This window comes from Amblyomma americanum, chromosome 3 (genome assembly GCF_052857255.1).
Source record: "Amblyomma americanum isolate KBUSLIRL-KWMA chromosome 3, ASM5285725v1, whole genome shotgun sequence".
Lineage (NCBI taxonomy): Eukaryota > Metazoa > Arthropoda > Arachnida > Ixodida > Ixodidae > Amblyomma > Amblyomma americanum.
In genome coordinates this window covers 135,134,978-135,152,142 of record NC_135499.1, presented here as the reverse complement: position 1 = coordinate 135,152,142, position 17,165 = coordinate 135,134,978, and the positions used below count along the sequence as shown (strand labels likewise).

Genomic DNA, 17,165 nt, shown 5'->3' with positions numbered 1-17,165 from the left:
CTGGTGCTTACTGAGGCACGAAGTAGTCAAAAATTTTCGCAAAATTTTCATGCTGTCGTGTGCAAGGACATATTCCTAAGAGCTACCTAGTGACACATTGGCCGTTGAAAAATGATTTGAGAAAAGACCATTTTTTTTTTATTACAAGAAATTTGACACCTTCGTGCAGCTTCTTTCACCTATACTGTAGAGATCCCTGCGGGATGATGTCGATGTTTCGCCGTACCCAATATACACTACAAAAAAAAACCAATTTTGCGATGCAGAATTTTTCGCATTGCATTCTGCATCGCATTCTGTATGAAACCCTTCTGCACTGCCCTTTGATAATTTCGTTTTATATGAAGGGGTCCGGAAATTGCGACCACCTTAGAGTTTTTTAGGAAGCTGTATACCTCTGCCGTAGAAGGAAATTTTAATGTAGTCCGTCGTAAAAAAGAAATGTGCTACTACTCGGAATGGGAAAGTACCAAACAGGATAGGAATCGTATATCGTAGTGATCATAAAGCAGTCGTCCTGAAATAAACTTGGAAGACATGTTTGGGAAAAAATATATAAAAAACAAAAATAGATAAGCGACACACAAAAATATTAAAATTTCAAAAGTGTATAAAAACAAAAACAAAAATTACAACAAATAGTAAATTTTAGAAATTTAACTAGAAAAAGAAATTCTATAGAAGTAAAACTTTAAAAAATCAAAGTATAAAGGGTAAATATACCTTTCAAATCACACATAAGGCATACATAATAAATGATAATAATAATAATAATAATAATAAGTTATTGGGGAAAGGAAATGGCGCAGTATGTCTCATATATGGTTGGACACCTGAACCGCTCCATAAGGTAAGGGATAAAGGAGGGAGTGAAAGTAGAAAGGAAGAAAGAGGTGCCGTAGTGGAGGGCTCCGGAATAATTTCAGCCACCTGGGGATCTTTAACGTGCACTGAAATCGCACAGCACACGGGCGCCTTAGCGTTTTTTCTACATATAAACTCAGCCGCCGCGTTCGTTTTCGAACCCGGGAACTCCGGATCAGCAGTCGAGCGCCATAACTACTGAGCCACCGCAGCTGGTACGGGATACACCTCAGTACTCGTTTTCATTAAGAAAAATTAGCTGTGGTTAAGCTCTGGTTCACCCTAGTTTAATTGCGAAAGCTTTGTTTCCTCGGCACGTCGTCTACGCAGCGTCTCATTGTGACGCTCTCAAGAACTCAAACCGGTGTCTTCCGCAGTTGAAGAGTCACTCCGGGACGTGGTACGACTTCTTTTAGCCGCACCTTCATTACGACGCTTCTGGAGTCGCGCGGCGCGCTCTTCTGGCGTCTCTTGAGCGCGTTGTCTCTTCCTCGCTTTGTTCTGTCGGTGTTCCGTCTCTTTCGCGCTCTCCATAATGACAACGCATTGAGGCGAAGCGCATATATAAATCTCTCTCTCTCTCTCTCTCTCTCTCTATATATATATATATATATATATATATATATATATATATATATATATATATATATATATATATATATATATATATATATATATATATATATATATATATATATATATATATATATATACGGCAGCGCTACGGCACGGCAGCGCTACCAGGATGCGGTTCACCGACAATTCTTTCTTGCTTCTTGTGCAGAGCTTTTCTTGGCCCTGCTAGATCATGCCGGTGACAGAAGCATGCAGCTGCCTTCAAGAATGACTCACGGATCAGACACTGCCGACGTACGCCCACCAGACCAGCTACACGCGCCCACATGGGATCACCGATGGATTCTACAATCAGCGACCACATGCGCAGACCACTACATGCATCTGGGACAAGTGGCGACACCACCAGACTGGGCTATATATTGCCACCCCACGCGCGCGGCGGCCACTGGGCACGGCAGCGCTACCAGGATGCGGTTCACCGACAATCCTTTCTTGCTTCTTGTGCAGCTTTTCTTGGCCCTGCTAGATCATGCCGGTGACAGAAGCATGCAGCTGCCTTCAAGAATGACTCACGGATCAGACACTGCCGACGTACGCCCACCAGACCAGCTACACGCGCCCACATGGGATCACCGATGGATTCTACAATCAGCGACCACATGCGCAGACCACTACATGCATCTGGGACAAGTGGCGACACCACCAGACTGGGCTATATATTGCCACCCCACGCGCGCGGCGGCCACTGGGCACGGCAGCGCTACCAGGATGCGGTTCACCGACAATCCTTTCTTGCTTCTTGTGCAGGTGAGAAAACGCTACGGCGTTTGTATTCGCTCTAACAACCCATTCTTGTTGGTGCTGCCGTGCCCGCGGCTGTTGTTTGATGTTACTGTAAGCTTGCGCAAACTGCTATTGTTGGGGGGGTGATATCGAAGCCAATCCTGGACCGGACACAGCTCAGATACTTACGCAGCTTCAAGAAATTGCCTCTGACATAAAAGAAATAAAGGAGAAGCGTTTGTATTCGCTCTAACAACCCATTCTTGTTGGTGCTGCCGTGCCCGCGGCTGTTGTTTGATGTTACTGTAAGCTTGCGCAAACTGCTATTGTTGGGGGGGTGATATCGAAGCCAATCCTGGACCGGACACAGCTCAGATACTTACGCAGCTTCAAGAAATTGCCTCTGACATAAAAGAAATAAAGGAGAAGCGGCTGGCGGACATAGACAATAAACTCGCTGCTCTTGCTAGACTAGAGAAACAGGTCACTTCCTGCCAGGAGCAGGTCGCTCAGATGAGCGAAGTCATAGAAAGGTTAGAGGAAAGAATAGACGACTTGGACAACCGAAGCAGAAGATGTAATTTAATTGTCTATGGCCTATCGGAGAGTGAGGAAGAGACCAAGGAAACATTCAGAGAAAGGGTAAATAAAGATATTGTCCAGGATAAACTAGATCTCGACGCAGTGGCCATCGAGCGTATCCACCGTTTGGGGCAGCCTGCTGGAAACAAAATTAGACCTGTTATTATGAAGCTTTTAGACTACAGAGAGAAAGAATCAATACTGAAACGAGGCTTCAAGCTTAAAAATTCCGATCTGTCCATTGGCGAAGATTTCTCGCGGAAAATTAGATATATTCGGAAAAAGTTGTGGGACAGCGCGAAGCCTAACCGGGACAATGGCGACAAAGTGTCCCTTTCCTTTAATAAATTGTACATTAATGGTCAAGCATTTGTCTGGGACAGTGAAAACGCAGTGAAAGTGCCGTTTGGGAAAAAAAACGACAAAGCAACTACCCCAGAAAGACAAAACGACAACGTCTCCAGCCCCCGAATGACGCGTCGAAGAGCACATTCAAAAAAATAAAATTATTGAACATAAATGCCAGAAGTGTAGTGAATAAAGTAGAGCAACTCGAAATTGTCCTCATTGACCAAGATCCAGATATTGTGGCTGTCACAGAAACGTGGCTCTCGAGTGATATTGGTAGTCAAGAAATCTTCCCTCCGAACTACTCAGTGATGCGTAAAGATAGGCTTTCCCGGGGTGGTGGCGTTGCGTTATTGATAAAGAACCACTTTTCCTTTATCCCTCTGCCGGACATCCCGGGAGCAGAGGCAGTGTTTTGCCAGATTCTATGTGATGGCGTCAGCATTGTCGTGGGATGTGTTTATCGGAGCCCCTCTTCCGGACATGATTGCTTGAGTGCTGTACACGATTATATTGTCACGTAGTGGTGACGGCAGTCGAAGCAGCGATGAATACGGACGAAAAGATCTTCTAAAAGAACTGTTTATTGGGCTGACATGCACCCAAAATGGACTGAATCACTCGGCGGCGGCGAAGCGACAAGCGTGCTCGGCGGTCGTCGAACAGAATGCCCGCCGCTGTCGGCCGTGCTCAATTTAAAGCTGATAGCGAACATTCGAGATAAAGGGCGCAAAGTTACTAGAACATTCCGGAACAACGTAGAATCAGCTTTGCCTGGCTGCGATCAATCGAGATAAATCTAGTCGCGTCTTGCGTCGCAAACAAAGTGATAAGGTGGTGTCGCGGCAGATTTGAAAAACGAATAAACACTGCAAATATTCGCGGCATTACTCCCCTCTCAAAGAAGCATCGACCCGATGCATTAAAACAAATAATGCGACTAGTAAGGGGAAAAAAACGGATCTTGCGAAAATAGAGCATGGAAATGCAGCGGCCTTTAGCGCGCATAATACGGCTTCAGACGGACTACATGGACAACTTCTGGTCGTACGCGGCGTCGCTGGGATGCAGTCATTGCGTCAGGGATGACTTCATAATCCAGTTCACCCAGCCGACGAAGAACCTTGTACGGGCCGAAATAGCGGCGCAAAAGCTTTTCACTCAATCCACGGCGGCGAATGGGCGTCCACACCCAGACTTGGTCTCCTGGCTTGTATTCCGCGTTGCGTCTTCGTAGGTTGTAGCGTCTGGCGTCGGACCGCTGCTGATCTTTGATCCGTAATCGGGCAAGCCTTCGAGCTTCTTCTGCGCGTTGAAGGTAGGCGGCAACGTCGACGTTCTCTTCTTCTGTAACGTTGGGCAGCATGGCGTCTAGCGTGGTCGTGGCATCCCTGCCATGGACGAGCCTAAAAGGCGTCATCTGGGTGGTCTCCTGCACTGCGGTGTTGTAGGCGAAGACGACGTAAGGCAGGATGACATCCCAGGTTTTATGTTCGGCATCGACATACATAGCGAGCATATCGGCGATGGTTTTGTTCAGGCGCTCGGTCAGTCCGTTGGTCTGCGGATGGTATGCAGTTGTCCTCCGGTGGCTGGTTTGGCTGTAGCGCAGGATGGCTTGCGTGAGTTCCGCCGTAAATGCTGTTCCTCTGTCCGTGATGAGCACATCGGGGGCGCCGTGTCGAAGAAGAATGCACTCCACGAAAAATTTGGCCACTTCTGCTGCTGTTCCGTTCGGTAGGGCTTTCGCCTCGGCGTAGCGGGTCAGGTAGTCGGTCGCTATGATGATCCACTTATTTCCAGATGTTGACGTTGGAAAAGGGCCAAGCAAGTCCATGCCAATCTGCTGAAAGGGTCTTGAGGGAGGTTCAATGGGGTTCAGAAATCCTGCTGGTCGTGTGGGAGGAGTCTTTCGTCGCTGACAATCTCGGCATGTTTTCACATAGTGTGCGACATCGGCAGACAGTCGGGGCCAGTAATACTTGTCTTGAATGCGGCGGAGGGTGCGAGTAAACCCGAGATGTCCAGCTGTCGGCTCGTCGTGTGAAGCCTGTAGAACTTCTTCGCGGAGACAAGTAGGTACAACAAGGAGGTAGGCTGTTTTGTTCGCTGTAAAGTTCTTCTTCACAAGGACCTCATTCTGCACACAGAAAGAAGACAGTCCTCGCTTGAATGAAGCGGGAGGTGAAGAAACCTTGCCTTCCAGGTACTCGATGAGGCCTTTTAGGTTGGGGTCCGAGCGTTGCTGCTGAGCAAAAGAGCTTGCGCTGATGGGTCCCAGGAAGGCGTCCTCATCGTCGTCCAGCGGCGGTGCATCTACAGGGGCTCGTGAGAGGCAATCGGCGTCAGTGTGCTTGCGTCCGGACTTGTAAACGACGGTGACGTCAAACTCCTGGAGACGCAGACTCCATCGAGCGAGTCGGCCAGAGGGATCCTTCAAATTGGCAAGCCAGCAGAGCGCGTGGTGGTCGCTGACCACCTTGAACGGCCGTCCGTAGAGGTAGGGGCGGAATTTCGACGTAGCCCAGATGATGGCAAGGCACTCCTTCTCAGTGGTCGAATAGTTAGCCTCGGCCTTGGAAAGGGAACGGCTAGCGTATGCGATGACCTTCTCCAGCCCGTCACTTTTTTGAACGAGAACGGCGCCTAGTCCCACGCTGCTTGCGTCGGTATGAACTTCAGTATCGGCGTTTTCATCAAAATGCGCAAGGATCGGTGGGGACTGTAAACGACGCTGAAGTTCCTTGAAGGCTTCTGCTTGCGGCGCTTCCCATTTAAACGGCACGTCTGCCTTCGTCAGTTGGGTCAGGGGCTCGGCGATGCGCGAAAAGTTTTTCACAAATCGTCGGTAATATGCGCATAGTCCGAGAAATCTGCGCACTGCTTTCTTATCGGCCGGCGGTTGAAACTGTTCAATAGCGGCTGTTTTCTGCGGGTCTGGGCGTACTCCTTCCTTGCTAACGATGTGGCCTAGAAACAGCAGCTCTTCGTAGGCAAAGTGGCATTTCTCTGCTTTCAAGGTTAGGCCAGACGACTTGATTGCGTCTAGTACTGTTCGAAGTCTTTTGAGGTGCTCTTCAAAGTTCGAGGCGAAGACAACGACGTCATCTAAATATACCAGACAAATCTGCCACTTCAGGCCTGCCAGCACTGTATCCATTACTCGCTGAAACGTCGCTGGTGCGGAACAGAGACCAAATGGCATCACCTTGAACTCAAACAGCCCATCCGGAGTTATGAATGCTGTCTTCTCGCGATCTCTTTCGTCGACCTCAATTTGCCAGTAGCCGCTCTTGAGGTCCATCGATGAGAAATATTTGGCGTTGCAGAGGCGGTCCAGTGTGTCGTCGATGCGGGGGAGGGGGTAGACGTCCTTCTTTGTTATGTTGTTCAAGCGGCGGTAATCCACGCAGAATCGAAGTGCGCCGTCTTTCTTTCTCACTAGAACAACCGGTGCCGCCCATGGGCTGTTTGAAGGCTGGATGACGTCGTCGCGAAGCATTTCTTCGACTTGGTCCCGGATGGCTTGTCGTTCTCGCGGAGACACACGGTAGGGGCTTTGACGGAGAGGTCGGACGTGTTGATCCGTTATAATGCGATGTTTGGCAATTGGCGTCTGTCGCACCTTCGGCGATGTCGAAAAGCACTCACTGTAGTTTTGAAGCAGATTGCGGATCTGGTCTTGTCTGTTCCGGTGCAGGGCTGGGTTGATGTCGAAAGTGGGCGAGTTCTCTTGGTCAGGCGGATCTTCTGCGGAGGGGTCGGAGAGGGCGAAGGAATCTCGTACGTCAGATATTTCGTCGTAGAAAGCAATCGTCGTTCCTCTGTTAATATGCCGGTATTCTTCGCTGAAGTTAGTCAGCAGTACTTCGGCCTGGCCATTGCGGAAATGTGCGATGCCTCTTGCGATGCTGATTCCTCGGTCTAGTAGCAACTGCATGTTCCCCTCGATGATGGCTTCAGTGTTTATGGCTTTCGTGGCGCCTACGGTCACGATAACGCTTGAACGGGGTGGGACGCTCACTTCTTCTTCCAGGACACTTAGGGCAACGTGGTTTTCCCGAGTTTTCATCGAAGCGATGGCTTCGTCCGTCGAAAGCGTGATCAGCTTGGATCGCAGGTCGATGATCGCCTGATGCTCATTAAGGAAATCCATACCCAAGATCACTTCGCGGGAGCATTGCGGTAGCACAACAAAGGTCGCAGGATAGGTATGTCCTTTGACAGTCACTCGCGCTGTGCATTGTCCTGATGGCGTAATGAGGTGGCCCCCAGCGGTGCGAATTTGTGGGCCGTCCCAAGCCGTTGTGACTTTTCTGAGCTGCGCAGCGAATGTTCCATTCATCACCGAGTAATCGGCTCCTGTGTCGACTAGAGCGGTAACTTTCCGGCCGTCGATAGTCACTTCTAGGTCGGAGGTCCTGGCTCTTGCATTGCATGTCGCTCTCGGCGTCGGGTCACGGCTTCGTCGCGTATGCGAGTCACGGGTTGGGCGTGTGGTCGAAGCTCCTCTGGGTGGCGGCGTCGATTTCAAAGTAGCTTGCGTCGTGGTCGAGGTTCTCATTGTGTGCGGCGTCGGTGCAGCGAGTGTCGGTTCTTCATGCGGCGTCGCGGGTGCAGCGTCTTCATGGGGCGTGGTCGGTGGAGGATCTTCGGCGTTTAGCTCGTGAGCAACCTCACCTCCAGAGGTTGCTGCCTTTAGTTTCCCCTACGGGGGCTGGGCGACCTTCCTCGTACCGCGGCTGCGTAGCTGCGGCGTGGCGACGCAAAGCGCGAGGTTGACGGCGATGGTGAGCGCGAAAAGCGGTTCGGCGTGTACTCTTCTCGACGCAGGTACTCGTCGATTTCGTGCGGACGTTGTCCGAAGCGTGGTCGTGGGGCGTTAACGGCAAATCCTCGAAGACCGATACGTCGGTACGGGCAGTGACGAAGAATATGGCCGGCCTCACCGCAATGGAAGCACAACGGCCGGTTGTCGGAAGTCCTCCAGGCGTCGCATTTCCTGGGGGTTGAGGGTCGGTCATAGGCTGGGCGGGCGGGGGCTGGGAGGCGGCGTTGTGGACCAAGTGGCTCATTTCGGGGAGGACGTGGGGGTTGTCGTTGGGGCTGAGCAGTCCTTACTGAAGCGGCGTAGGTCATGGCCTGGGGTTCTGTGGCCGTCGGGGTGCCAAGTGCCTGTTGCACTTCTTCCCGTACCACGTCCATCAGAGTCGATGCTTGTGGCTGTGGGGAGGATGGCAGTAATCGGCGTAGCTCCTCTCGGACGATTTCGCGGATAACGTCCCGCAAGCTGTCGCTGGTGGTGGCCGGCGTGTCCGAACGGATTGCATAGGCAGAGGAAGGGCGGTTGTACTGCCGAGCTCGGACGTCGAGGGTCTTCTCAATCGTGCAGGCTTCCTGCATGAATTCCTCGACCGTTTTTGGCGGCTGACGGACGAGGCTGCCAAAGAGTTGTTCTTTTACGCCGCGCATTAAGAACTGAACTTTCTTTTCCTCGGTCATCCCGGGATCGGCGCGGCGAAATAGGCGCTTCATCTCCTCGACGTAGCTGCGTACGGGCTCATTCGGAAGCTGGATCCTGGACTCGAGGAGTCGTTCGGCTCTTTCTTTCCTCACGACACTGGTAAATACCTTCAATAGTTCTCTCTTGAATAGCTCCCATGTCGTAAGGGACGACTCGTAGTTTTCGTACCACGTGCGTGCGGAGCCATCCAATGAGAAAAAAACGTGTCCAATCTTTGCCGCATCATCCCACTTGTTGAATGACGCCACGCGCTCAAATTGATCCAACCATTCTTCAGGGTCTTCGCCTAGGGATCCATTGAAAGTTGGCGGCACCCGTGGCTGCTGCAGTATAATCGGTGTCGACATCTTCGGCGAGATTGCGGTGCTCGTAGCCGCGTCTTTTCGCTGTCTTGTGCGGTCCGGCAGTTTCCCGAACTCAGGCTCCTCTCCCTGGAGACGTCGGCTGGCTCGCTGAGCTGCTGGCTCGTCCTCGGGTGCGAAGCGCTCAGGGCTGGCTTCACGACTTGAAGGGGGCGTCCGGAACATGGAAGGCTACCCCGCACCTCCACCAGATGTCACGTAGTGGTGACGGCAGTCGAAGCAGCGATGAATACGGACGAAAAGATCTTCTAAAAGAACTGTTTATTGGGCTGACATGCACCCAAAATGGACTGAATCACTCGGCGGCGGCGAAGCGACAAGCGTGCTCGGCGGTCGTCGAACAGAATGCCCGCCGCTGTCGGCCGTGCTCAATTTAAAGCTGATAGCGAACATTCGAGATAAAGGGCGCAAAGTTACTAGAACATTCCGGAACAACGTAGAATCAGCTTTGCCTGGCTGCGATCAATCGAGATAAATCTAGTCGCGTCTTGCGTCGCAAACAAAGTGATAAGGTGGTGTCGCGGCAGATTTGAAAAACGAATAAACACTGCAAATATTCGCGGCATTATGCAAGTGCACGTACGGAACTCTAGACTAATCATCATGGGCGATTTTAACCTTCCGGATATTGACTGGGGTACCTTGCACCATACTGATCCGGCCTCAGATGCACTCATTGATTTAATGCTGAATTTTAATCTATATCAAACAGTCTCCCGTCCAACTCGCATACTAGGCACAGCAAAAAGCATTCTCGATCTAATACTAGTAAGCGAGAACTTCCCAACACACCAGACTAAGCTTGACATAATCGACGGAATTTCTGATCACAGTATACCAGTCTGCGAGTTACCACTCAATATTCTAATAACAACCCGCTCCTCCCAATCGACAGTAAGTAATTTTAATAGAGCCGACGACGCTAGTATAACAACACATCTTGCATACGAGTTTCAGATGTTTGCCGAAGCAGCATCTGAAGCAAGCTCAGATGTAAACTCCCTCTGGCTCCAGTTCAAGGAAATCATTTTTTTTTGTATATGCAGATATGTCCCCTCAAAAAACAAGCGCGTTAAAACAAAGAACCCGTGGATCACGCGAGAGGTCATTCATGCAAAACGCAAAGTGAAAAGGCTGCGTCGCTCTATTAAGTCCAAAGGTACTAACCCCGACAGAACACAAAATTTAGCCAGTGCAGTTGAAATCTTCAAGGATAAAATGATGAAATCAAAGGAATACTACTTTAGTGTTACGCTGCCTGACTTCCTTACTTATAGCCCACACAGGTTCTGGAACCACTTCCGCAATAGAAACACAGCAGGACACGAACAGACACCAGAGGAAAACAGTGCGAAGGCTAATTACTTTAATGACTTTTTTCAGTCCGTATTTACCACCGATAATGGCGTTATTCCCCAGATGGCAACCACCCGAACTTCAGATATCAGAGAAATAAACATAACTGATGACGGAATTTTCTATCTTCTCTTGAGCATCGATACGAAGAAAGCCAGCGGGCCTGATAACATACCCAATGCATTTTTGAAAAGATACGCCGAATGGTGCAGCAAATATCTCGGCATAATATTCCGCAAATCACTTGCTGTGTCAAAACTACCGGATGACTGGAAGCTGGCGAATATCATTCCGATCCATAAAGGAGGAGATATCAGTAGTGCATCAAACTTCAGGCCCATTTCACTGACTAGCACAGCATGTAAAGTTTTCGAACACATAATCTCAAAACATCTAACAGATTTTCTAGAGCATAATAAGTTGATATCACCTGACCAGCATGGTTTCCGCCGAGGGCTGTCGACTATCACTCAGTTAATCGAAGTCGTTCATGACTTGGCCCTCAGCATCGATACCTGCTGTCAAACTGATATATTACTACTAGATTTTTCCAAAGCGTTTGATTGCGTGTGCCATAACAAACTAATCGCAAAGCTGCAGTGCATGATCGGGCGGGGGGAAGTTCTGGGTTGGATCAAAGAGTTTCTATCTAACCGTTCTCAATTTGTAATCTTTCAAAATATGCCTTCTAAAATAACCGCGGTCACTTCGGGAGTTCCGCAAGGCTCCGTTCTTGGCCCACTTCTCTTCCTTATCTATATTAACGATATAACCACTCAGATTAAATGTAACATTAAGCTATTTGCAGACGACTGCATCATCTACAGGAAAATAGAAAGTCCGGAAGACCACATTGCGCTTTCCCAGTCACTTGACGCTGTGGTGGATTGGTGTGATAGATGGCAGATGACCGTCAATTCTAAAAAATCAGTGTGCATGACAGTAACCAGGAAAAAAGTATCCTCATCTTTCCCTTACAGCATTCACGGTACGCCACTCATGAAAGTCTCCCAGCATAAGTATCTTGGTGTTACACTAACCGCTGACTTTAGATGGGACGTACACATCGCTAATGTAACATCGGCAGCCTTACGAAAACTGTTTTTTTTTTAGAAGATGCATCCGACTCGCACCAGCATCTACTAAACTCCTAGCATACAAAACTTTCATAAGACCTATTTTAGAGTACGCTCACACTGTTTGGTTTCCGCAAACAACCACTCACATAGCAAAACTAGAAAAAATACAAAGAAAGGCACTACGGTTCATCCATAACAAATATAAGCGTACTGACTCCCCATCGAACCTTGCAGCTATTTCAGGACTCCCGACGCTATCAATGAGAGCAAAGCACGCGCGTTTAAAATTTTTGTACCAACTGTTGCATAACGATTATAACATCAATGTGTCAAAATATATTTGCCCGTCCCAGACTCGACCGACACGACACCAACATGCGCTCACTCTGATTATTCCTATCGCACAGATGCACTTAAACATTCATTTTTTCCTGTAGCCATCCGAGAATGGAACAAACTGGATGCCTCGATTACTCATGCGCCGACCTTAACAACGTTCGCTACAAGGCTCGAGGCCGGTATTGCCGCAGAGTAACGCTCTCAGTGATGCACATGGGCCTCTGGGTATTGATAATCCGTTTCACATCCGTTCTTTCTTGTCGTCTTAATCAGTGCATCACCCCTTGCGTAGTCATAGTTTGTTTTCCTGGGTTCAATTGTCCGCTATCCTTCAGTATTATTATTGTTTCCAACATATACGTATCTTGTCTTGAGCGCCAAGGTTTTTTTTTTTTTCGCTTCTCCGTGCATGTTGTTCACTGTTAGCCGTGTTTGATCACTTCATATGGTAACCTTGTCTGGAGCCGATTGTACATAGTTTGTCCTCAGGTAGGCAAATGAACCACTGTTCTACCAGATTTATCTTTGCATGTGTTCTTGCCGCATTTTGAAATTTCCTTGTGTTGTGTGATGTAGTTCTTGCCTCATTGTAACTGTTGTGTATGCCCACCTGCTAGGGCCCCGTAAAGGGGCCTGCAGTATTGAAAATAAATAAATATATATATATATATATATATATATATATATATATATATATATATATATATATATATATATATATATATATATATACATACACGCCAGCGAGGCGACACCTCCTCTCCTCCTACACCAGCAGAGCAGATCTGGTGGAGCGAGCGGCGACGCCAGCGGCGTCGACGGCGGCGCATTCTGTTGGAGCGCGGCTGCGGCGTTGCTGGGCAACAGCGGCTCAAGGTCGGGCCACGCGCATACGGCCGAAGTGCGCGACGAGCCGAAATGGCTCGCTGGCATGAGTAGTAAAGCTTTCGCTTTAAAAGGGGCACCCTTCTATACAAGTGAAGGTTGCCGGCATCCCAGTACCGGAGGTACCGAAACTCCGCATTGTGGGATTGTTCATCCAAAGCAACAGCCTCAATACAGAGACCATATCCAAACTCGCGGTAATGACACATCAAGCCATAGGACTAATCAAAAGAATAGCGGTTAGTGCGAGGATTCGTGATTAGCAGAATGGTATACTCACACCCCTATCTTCACCTCACAAAGTCCGAAACAATGTACACTCGCTAATAAGACAGGCCTACAAATCGGCCCTAAATGTCCCACAAGGGGCTACAAAGACGAGACTCCTCCGCATGGGGGTCCATAAAACTCTACAAGAACTGACTAAAGCCCACCGCACAGCACAGTTGGACAGACTCTCCTCCACAAACACGGGCAGATACATTCTAGCCGCATTAAAGTTTCAACCAACGAGTCCCCCTCCGGACAGCACCCACTGCATTCCTTAACAAATCAAGGAAACGGTAATCGTCCACCCACTACCCAAGAACGTACGCCCAACCAACAACCGGGAAAGACGCGAAGCACGCGCAAAATAATAATAATAATAATAATTGGTTTTTGGGGAAAGGAAATGGCGCAGTATCTGTCTCATATATCGTTGGACACCTGAACCGCGCCGCAAGGAAAGGGACAAGGGAGGGAGTGAAAGAAGAAGGGAAGAAGGAGGTGCCGTAGTGGAGGGCTCCGGAATAATTTCGACCACCTGGGGATCTTTAACGTGCGCTGACATCGCGCAGCACACGGGTGCCTGAGCGTTTTTCCTCCATAAAAACGCAGCCGCCGCGGTCGGGTTCGAACCCGGGAACTCCGGATCAGTAGTCGAGCGCCCTAACCACTGAGCCACCGCGGCGGGTACGCGCAAAAGCCCTTGTTTTTTTTTTTTATACGCGCAAAAGCCCTGTATAAAAAAACATGTGGACAACGGCGACGCAGTCTAAGTAGACGAGGCAGAATATCCATGCAACCCACCCTACACTCTAAGCGTGGTGTCACACGACCTCAAAAACAAGGCTTCGGGCTCGGTACGGGCAACCACCTCCCTCGGAACGCTACGACGGAGAAATTGCTAGTGTAAAGCCTCAATGCTAGTCCCGCCAGCAGCTCGCTCAGCCTGCAGTCAGCGCAAAACGCAACCGCATCCTCTCAGCATCGGCAATAATAATAATAATAATAATAATAATAATAATAATAATAATAATTGGTTTTTGGGGAAAGGAAATTGCGCAGTATGTCTCTCATATCGGCGGACACCTGAACCGCGCCGCAAGGGAAGGGATAAAGGAGGGAGTGAAAAAAGAAAGGAAGAAAGAGCTGCCGTAGTGGAGGGCTCCGGAATAATCTCGACCACCTGGGGATCTTCAACATGCACTGACATCGCGCAGCACACGGGTGCCTTATAGCGTTTTGCCTCCATAAAAACGCAGTCGCCGCGGTCTGGTTCGAGCCCTGGAACTCCGGATCAGTAGACGAGCGCCCTAACCACTGAGCCACCGCGGCGGGGACAACGCAAAGATTTTCGTGACAGAACTTGAAAAGCACTTCAACGAAGCTCGACAAAGCTCGGCGGCCGGTCGGTGGAGAAAATTCAAAGGAACTAAAGAGCCAGGCGCGCTGCGCTTTCGTGGTCACGTTCGGGCCTGCCCACTCGCAAGCGCAAAGACCACGAGACGACGAAACGAGATGCCGGGGCACGCGCTGAAGCAATCATGTCAACAGCAACACGCTGTCCTCTTGAACCAGCGCTTGATTTACAACAAGTGCACAATGCGACAAAACACTGCGTGTCAGAGTGACCTCTCGTGGTCTCTAGGTTCCAGTGGTGTGACATGATCCACAAAATTAACATTTCTTCCGGGCATCTCACCAGCGACACGTTGTCGCTCATTCATTCGTGTACCCTACATGTCTGCGCGTGGGTGTCCGTCAGTGCTTGCGTTTTTAGGAACTTTGACTGTGGCGTCCATTGTACACATGCGAGCACATCTGGGCGAATAGGCGATCATTCCAGCATTCGTGGTGACGCGTCTCATGAGAGCAAAGTGACGGGAATAGTGGGAGAGACGCGGCTTGGGAAAAAAGGAGGCAAGGGTTGGTGAAGCGAACGGGAAATTGCTCTGTTGTACAGCCGCCGCTTTAGCCATGTAGATGATGGCACCCTCTGACTGCGGCGAAGCGGGTTCACGTTCCTCAGCTAATGAACGCGCGCAGATGAGGCACAAATGTGATACCCGCGTGCGAGACCGCGCGGCGACGGCGGAACTCTCTCCTGATAGGCATCGAAGGAAGAACCCATAGGAAGAGAAGTGCTTTAAATGCGTCACGCTTGGGGGCCGAGAGTGGCCGGATGGCTGCCGCTGCGGCTTCCTCTCTTCGTGGCGTTGCTTGCCCTGGCGTCGGTGCATGCATGCAGAGGCAGTGAAGGGCGAGCTGTTGGTCGCCGCGCCGGCGTGCCTTTCAGGGTGTCAATGCAGGAGCGAATTCTCGTCGCTTGCCTTACCACAAGGATTTTCAAACTGGTTTTTGCGGCTCATGCGAGCTGATTTTGTGGGTTCCGCGAGCGCCCACACTGGCATATCCCCACTTCCCGGTACGCTTCATGCGGGCGCCTGCGTGCCAGACACAGTATCCATTTTCTTAAAGCTCGCTTTGGAGCCTTAATTCTTGTTAGCTGGTTCCTTGGTTTCGAGCCGACGGCTTCGGCGCCAGCCGTAGCGCAGACCTTGGCACCCCACCGAGACGCAGCGGACCAATAACGGCGTGGCGTGTTTATGTCCGACGAGCTCCCCCGGCGAACGTGCCGTTCAGGGCGAAGGAAGGTACCTGGCCCCGCCTTCCTGGAATAGTCACCAAGGTGTTCCGTACTGTATTGCCTGGTTGCAGCCTGCTGCCTGGCAAATTTTTCCTGGAAGAACGAAGGCACCACATCTGGACGTAGTTTGTGAACGTGATCGTTGCATATCGAGTAAAGGTATTCACTCTGTAAGGAAGGGGTGTTCATTGGAGGCGCCACCGACCATACATCGGAGGACACCGTCACGTTGCCGTTCCCTCCCGTGGCCTTAGCTCCTCTCTTGGGCCACCTACCAGTCACCGCGGGTAGCCGATATATCAGCTCTCCACTGGCAACGCTTCCTAATTCGTCACAACTTCTGAAGCGGGTGGAGACGAAGCTGAGAGCAATAAAATCAGAATGGACAATTTCGAAATAGCTTGAGTCCACATCCTGGAGCCTACGGATGAGGGCTTCTTTAAGAGAGCAGGAAAATGTACGCTATGAGTGCCTCTCAAGTGCCTTTATAGTCTCCGTGTAGTCTAACTCAGCAGGGTGCAAATATTCAATATATGTTTTTCTCAATTCATTTTCGTAATCTTTGCTCCTGTTCACAGGGTCCTGCTTGTCCGGACTACGTACGATGAGACAGCCAGCATGGTGCATAGCTTGCATTTTCTAAACCTGGCTAAATGAACTACGCTGGGTACAACAAGAAGGAAAAAAACTTTTTTTTTTGTTTAGCGTGACCTCTTGTTTATTGGCTTGGTTACCCTGAAGGAAAGAATAGAATATCTATGTCTTGATCTTCGGAACATAGTGGCTAACTGGCTAACAGAAAGCACAGGCTCCGCGAGCGCTGGCGTTTTGTTGATTATTATTTCAGGAGTTCTTTAAATCTAGCGTGCCAACGAAATTGGAAAGCAGCACAGCAGTCACAAAGATAGTGCGAAGGCTACGCGACGCTACTAGAAACAATCGTAAGAATTTCAACCTGGAAAAAGTCTTCTGATATGAGGGTGCGTTTCATAGTTCTGAAATATTAAAGACCGATGACCGCCATATAGCTAAGAAATAAGCAGGACAAATACGGCTGTACCATCTGTCTTGAGAAATTCAGGGTGCTTTAAAAAAAAACAGTCTGTCCCGATACCTGCTTCAGACTTTTGAATAAAGGCAGCACTCGTCAAAAAACTGGAATTGAGGACGGCCAGTTTTGAGACGGGACACCTCGGTTTTGAATAATAACTGTACTGTCGCTAACAATGCTTTTGTCTAGAGCGCCTAGTTTTTTTAGTGCAGAAGAAAAACCTAAATCTTGACTTTCTCCTTCTTTACAACTTTGTACTATTTTTATACGGCGCAGCAATTTTTTATGATCTCTTTCAACTTCAAACTCTTATTAAACCATTTCCTTTCCAGCTTCTTCAGCCTTAGATATCGTTCCACATCATTTTGTCACCTCTCCATGGGTCGAACTTTCGGCTTCTTTTGAGCACAACTTCAAGTTTCATCAATGCATTGGTCGTCTCTCGTCATTATTTGGACCAAACCATCACAACCTCTAGTCTTGAATTTTTCACTCGATATCA

General features: G+C 49.4%; 1 protein-coding gene across 1 annotated transcript; it reads left to right on the top strand.

Moving 5' to 3' along the window:
* Nucleotides 1–2,066: 2,066 nt before the first annotated feature.
* LOC144124150 (uncharacterized) lies at nucleotides 2,067–3,569 on the top strand. The gene is made up of 2 exons (XM_077656808.1): nucleotides 2,067–2,250; nucleotides 2,537–3,569. The coding sequence occupies exons 1-2, from the start codon at nucleotides 2,067–2,069 to the stop codon at nucleotides 3,310–3,312; spliced, it is 960 nt and encodes a 319-aa protein (XP_077512934.1). The 3' UTR covers nucleotides 3,313–3,569.
* Nucleotides 3,570–17,165: the final 13,596 nt, after the last annotated feature.

Bases quoted from the DNA above. Each gene is read 5' to 3' on its own strand.
- LOC144124150 (XM_077656808.1), top strand. From the start codon at position 2,067: ATGGGATCACCGATGGATTCTACAATCAGCGACCACATGCGCAGACCA. The intron at 2,251-2,536 runs GTGAGAAAACGC...TGTTACTGTAAG, and splicing joins CTTTCTTGCTTCTTGTGCAG to CTTGCGCAAACTGCTATTGT.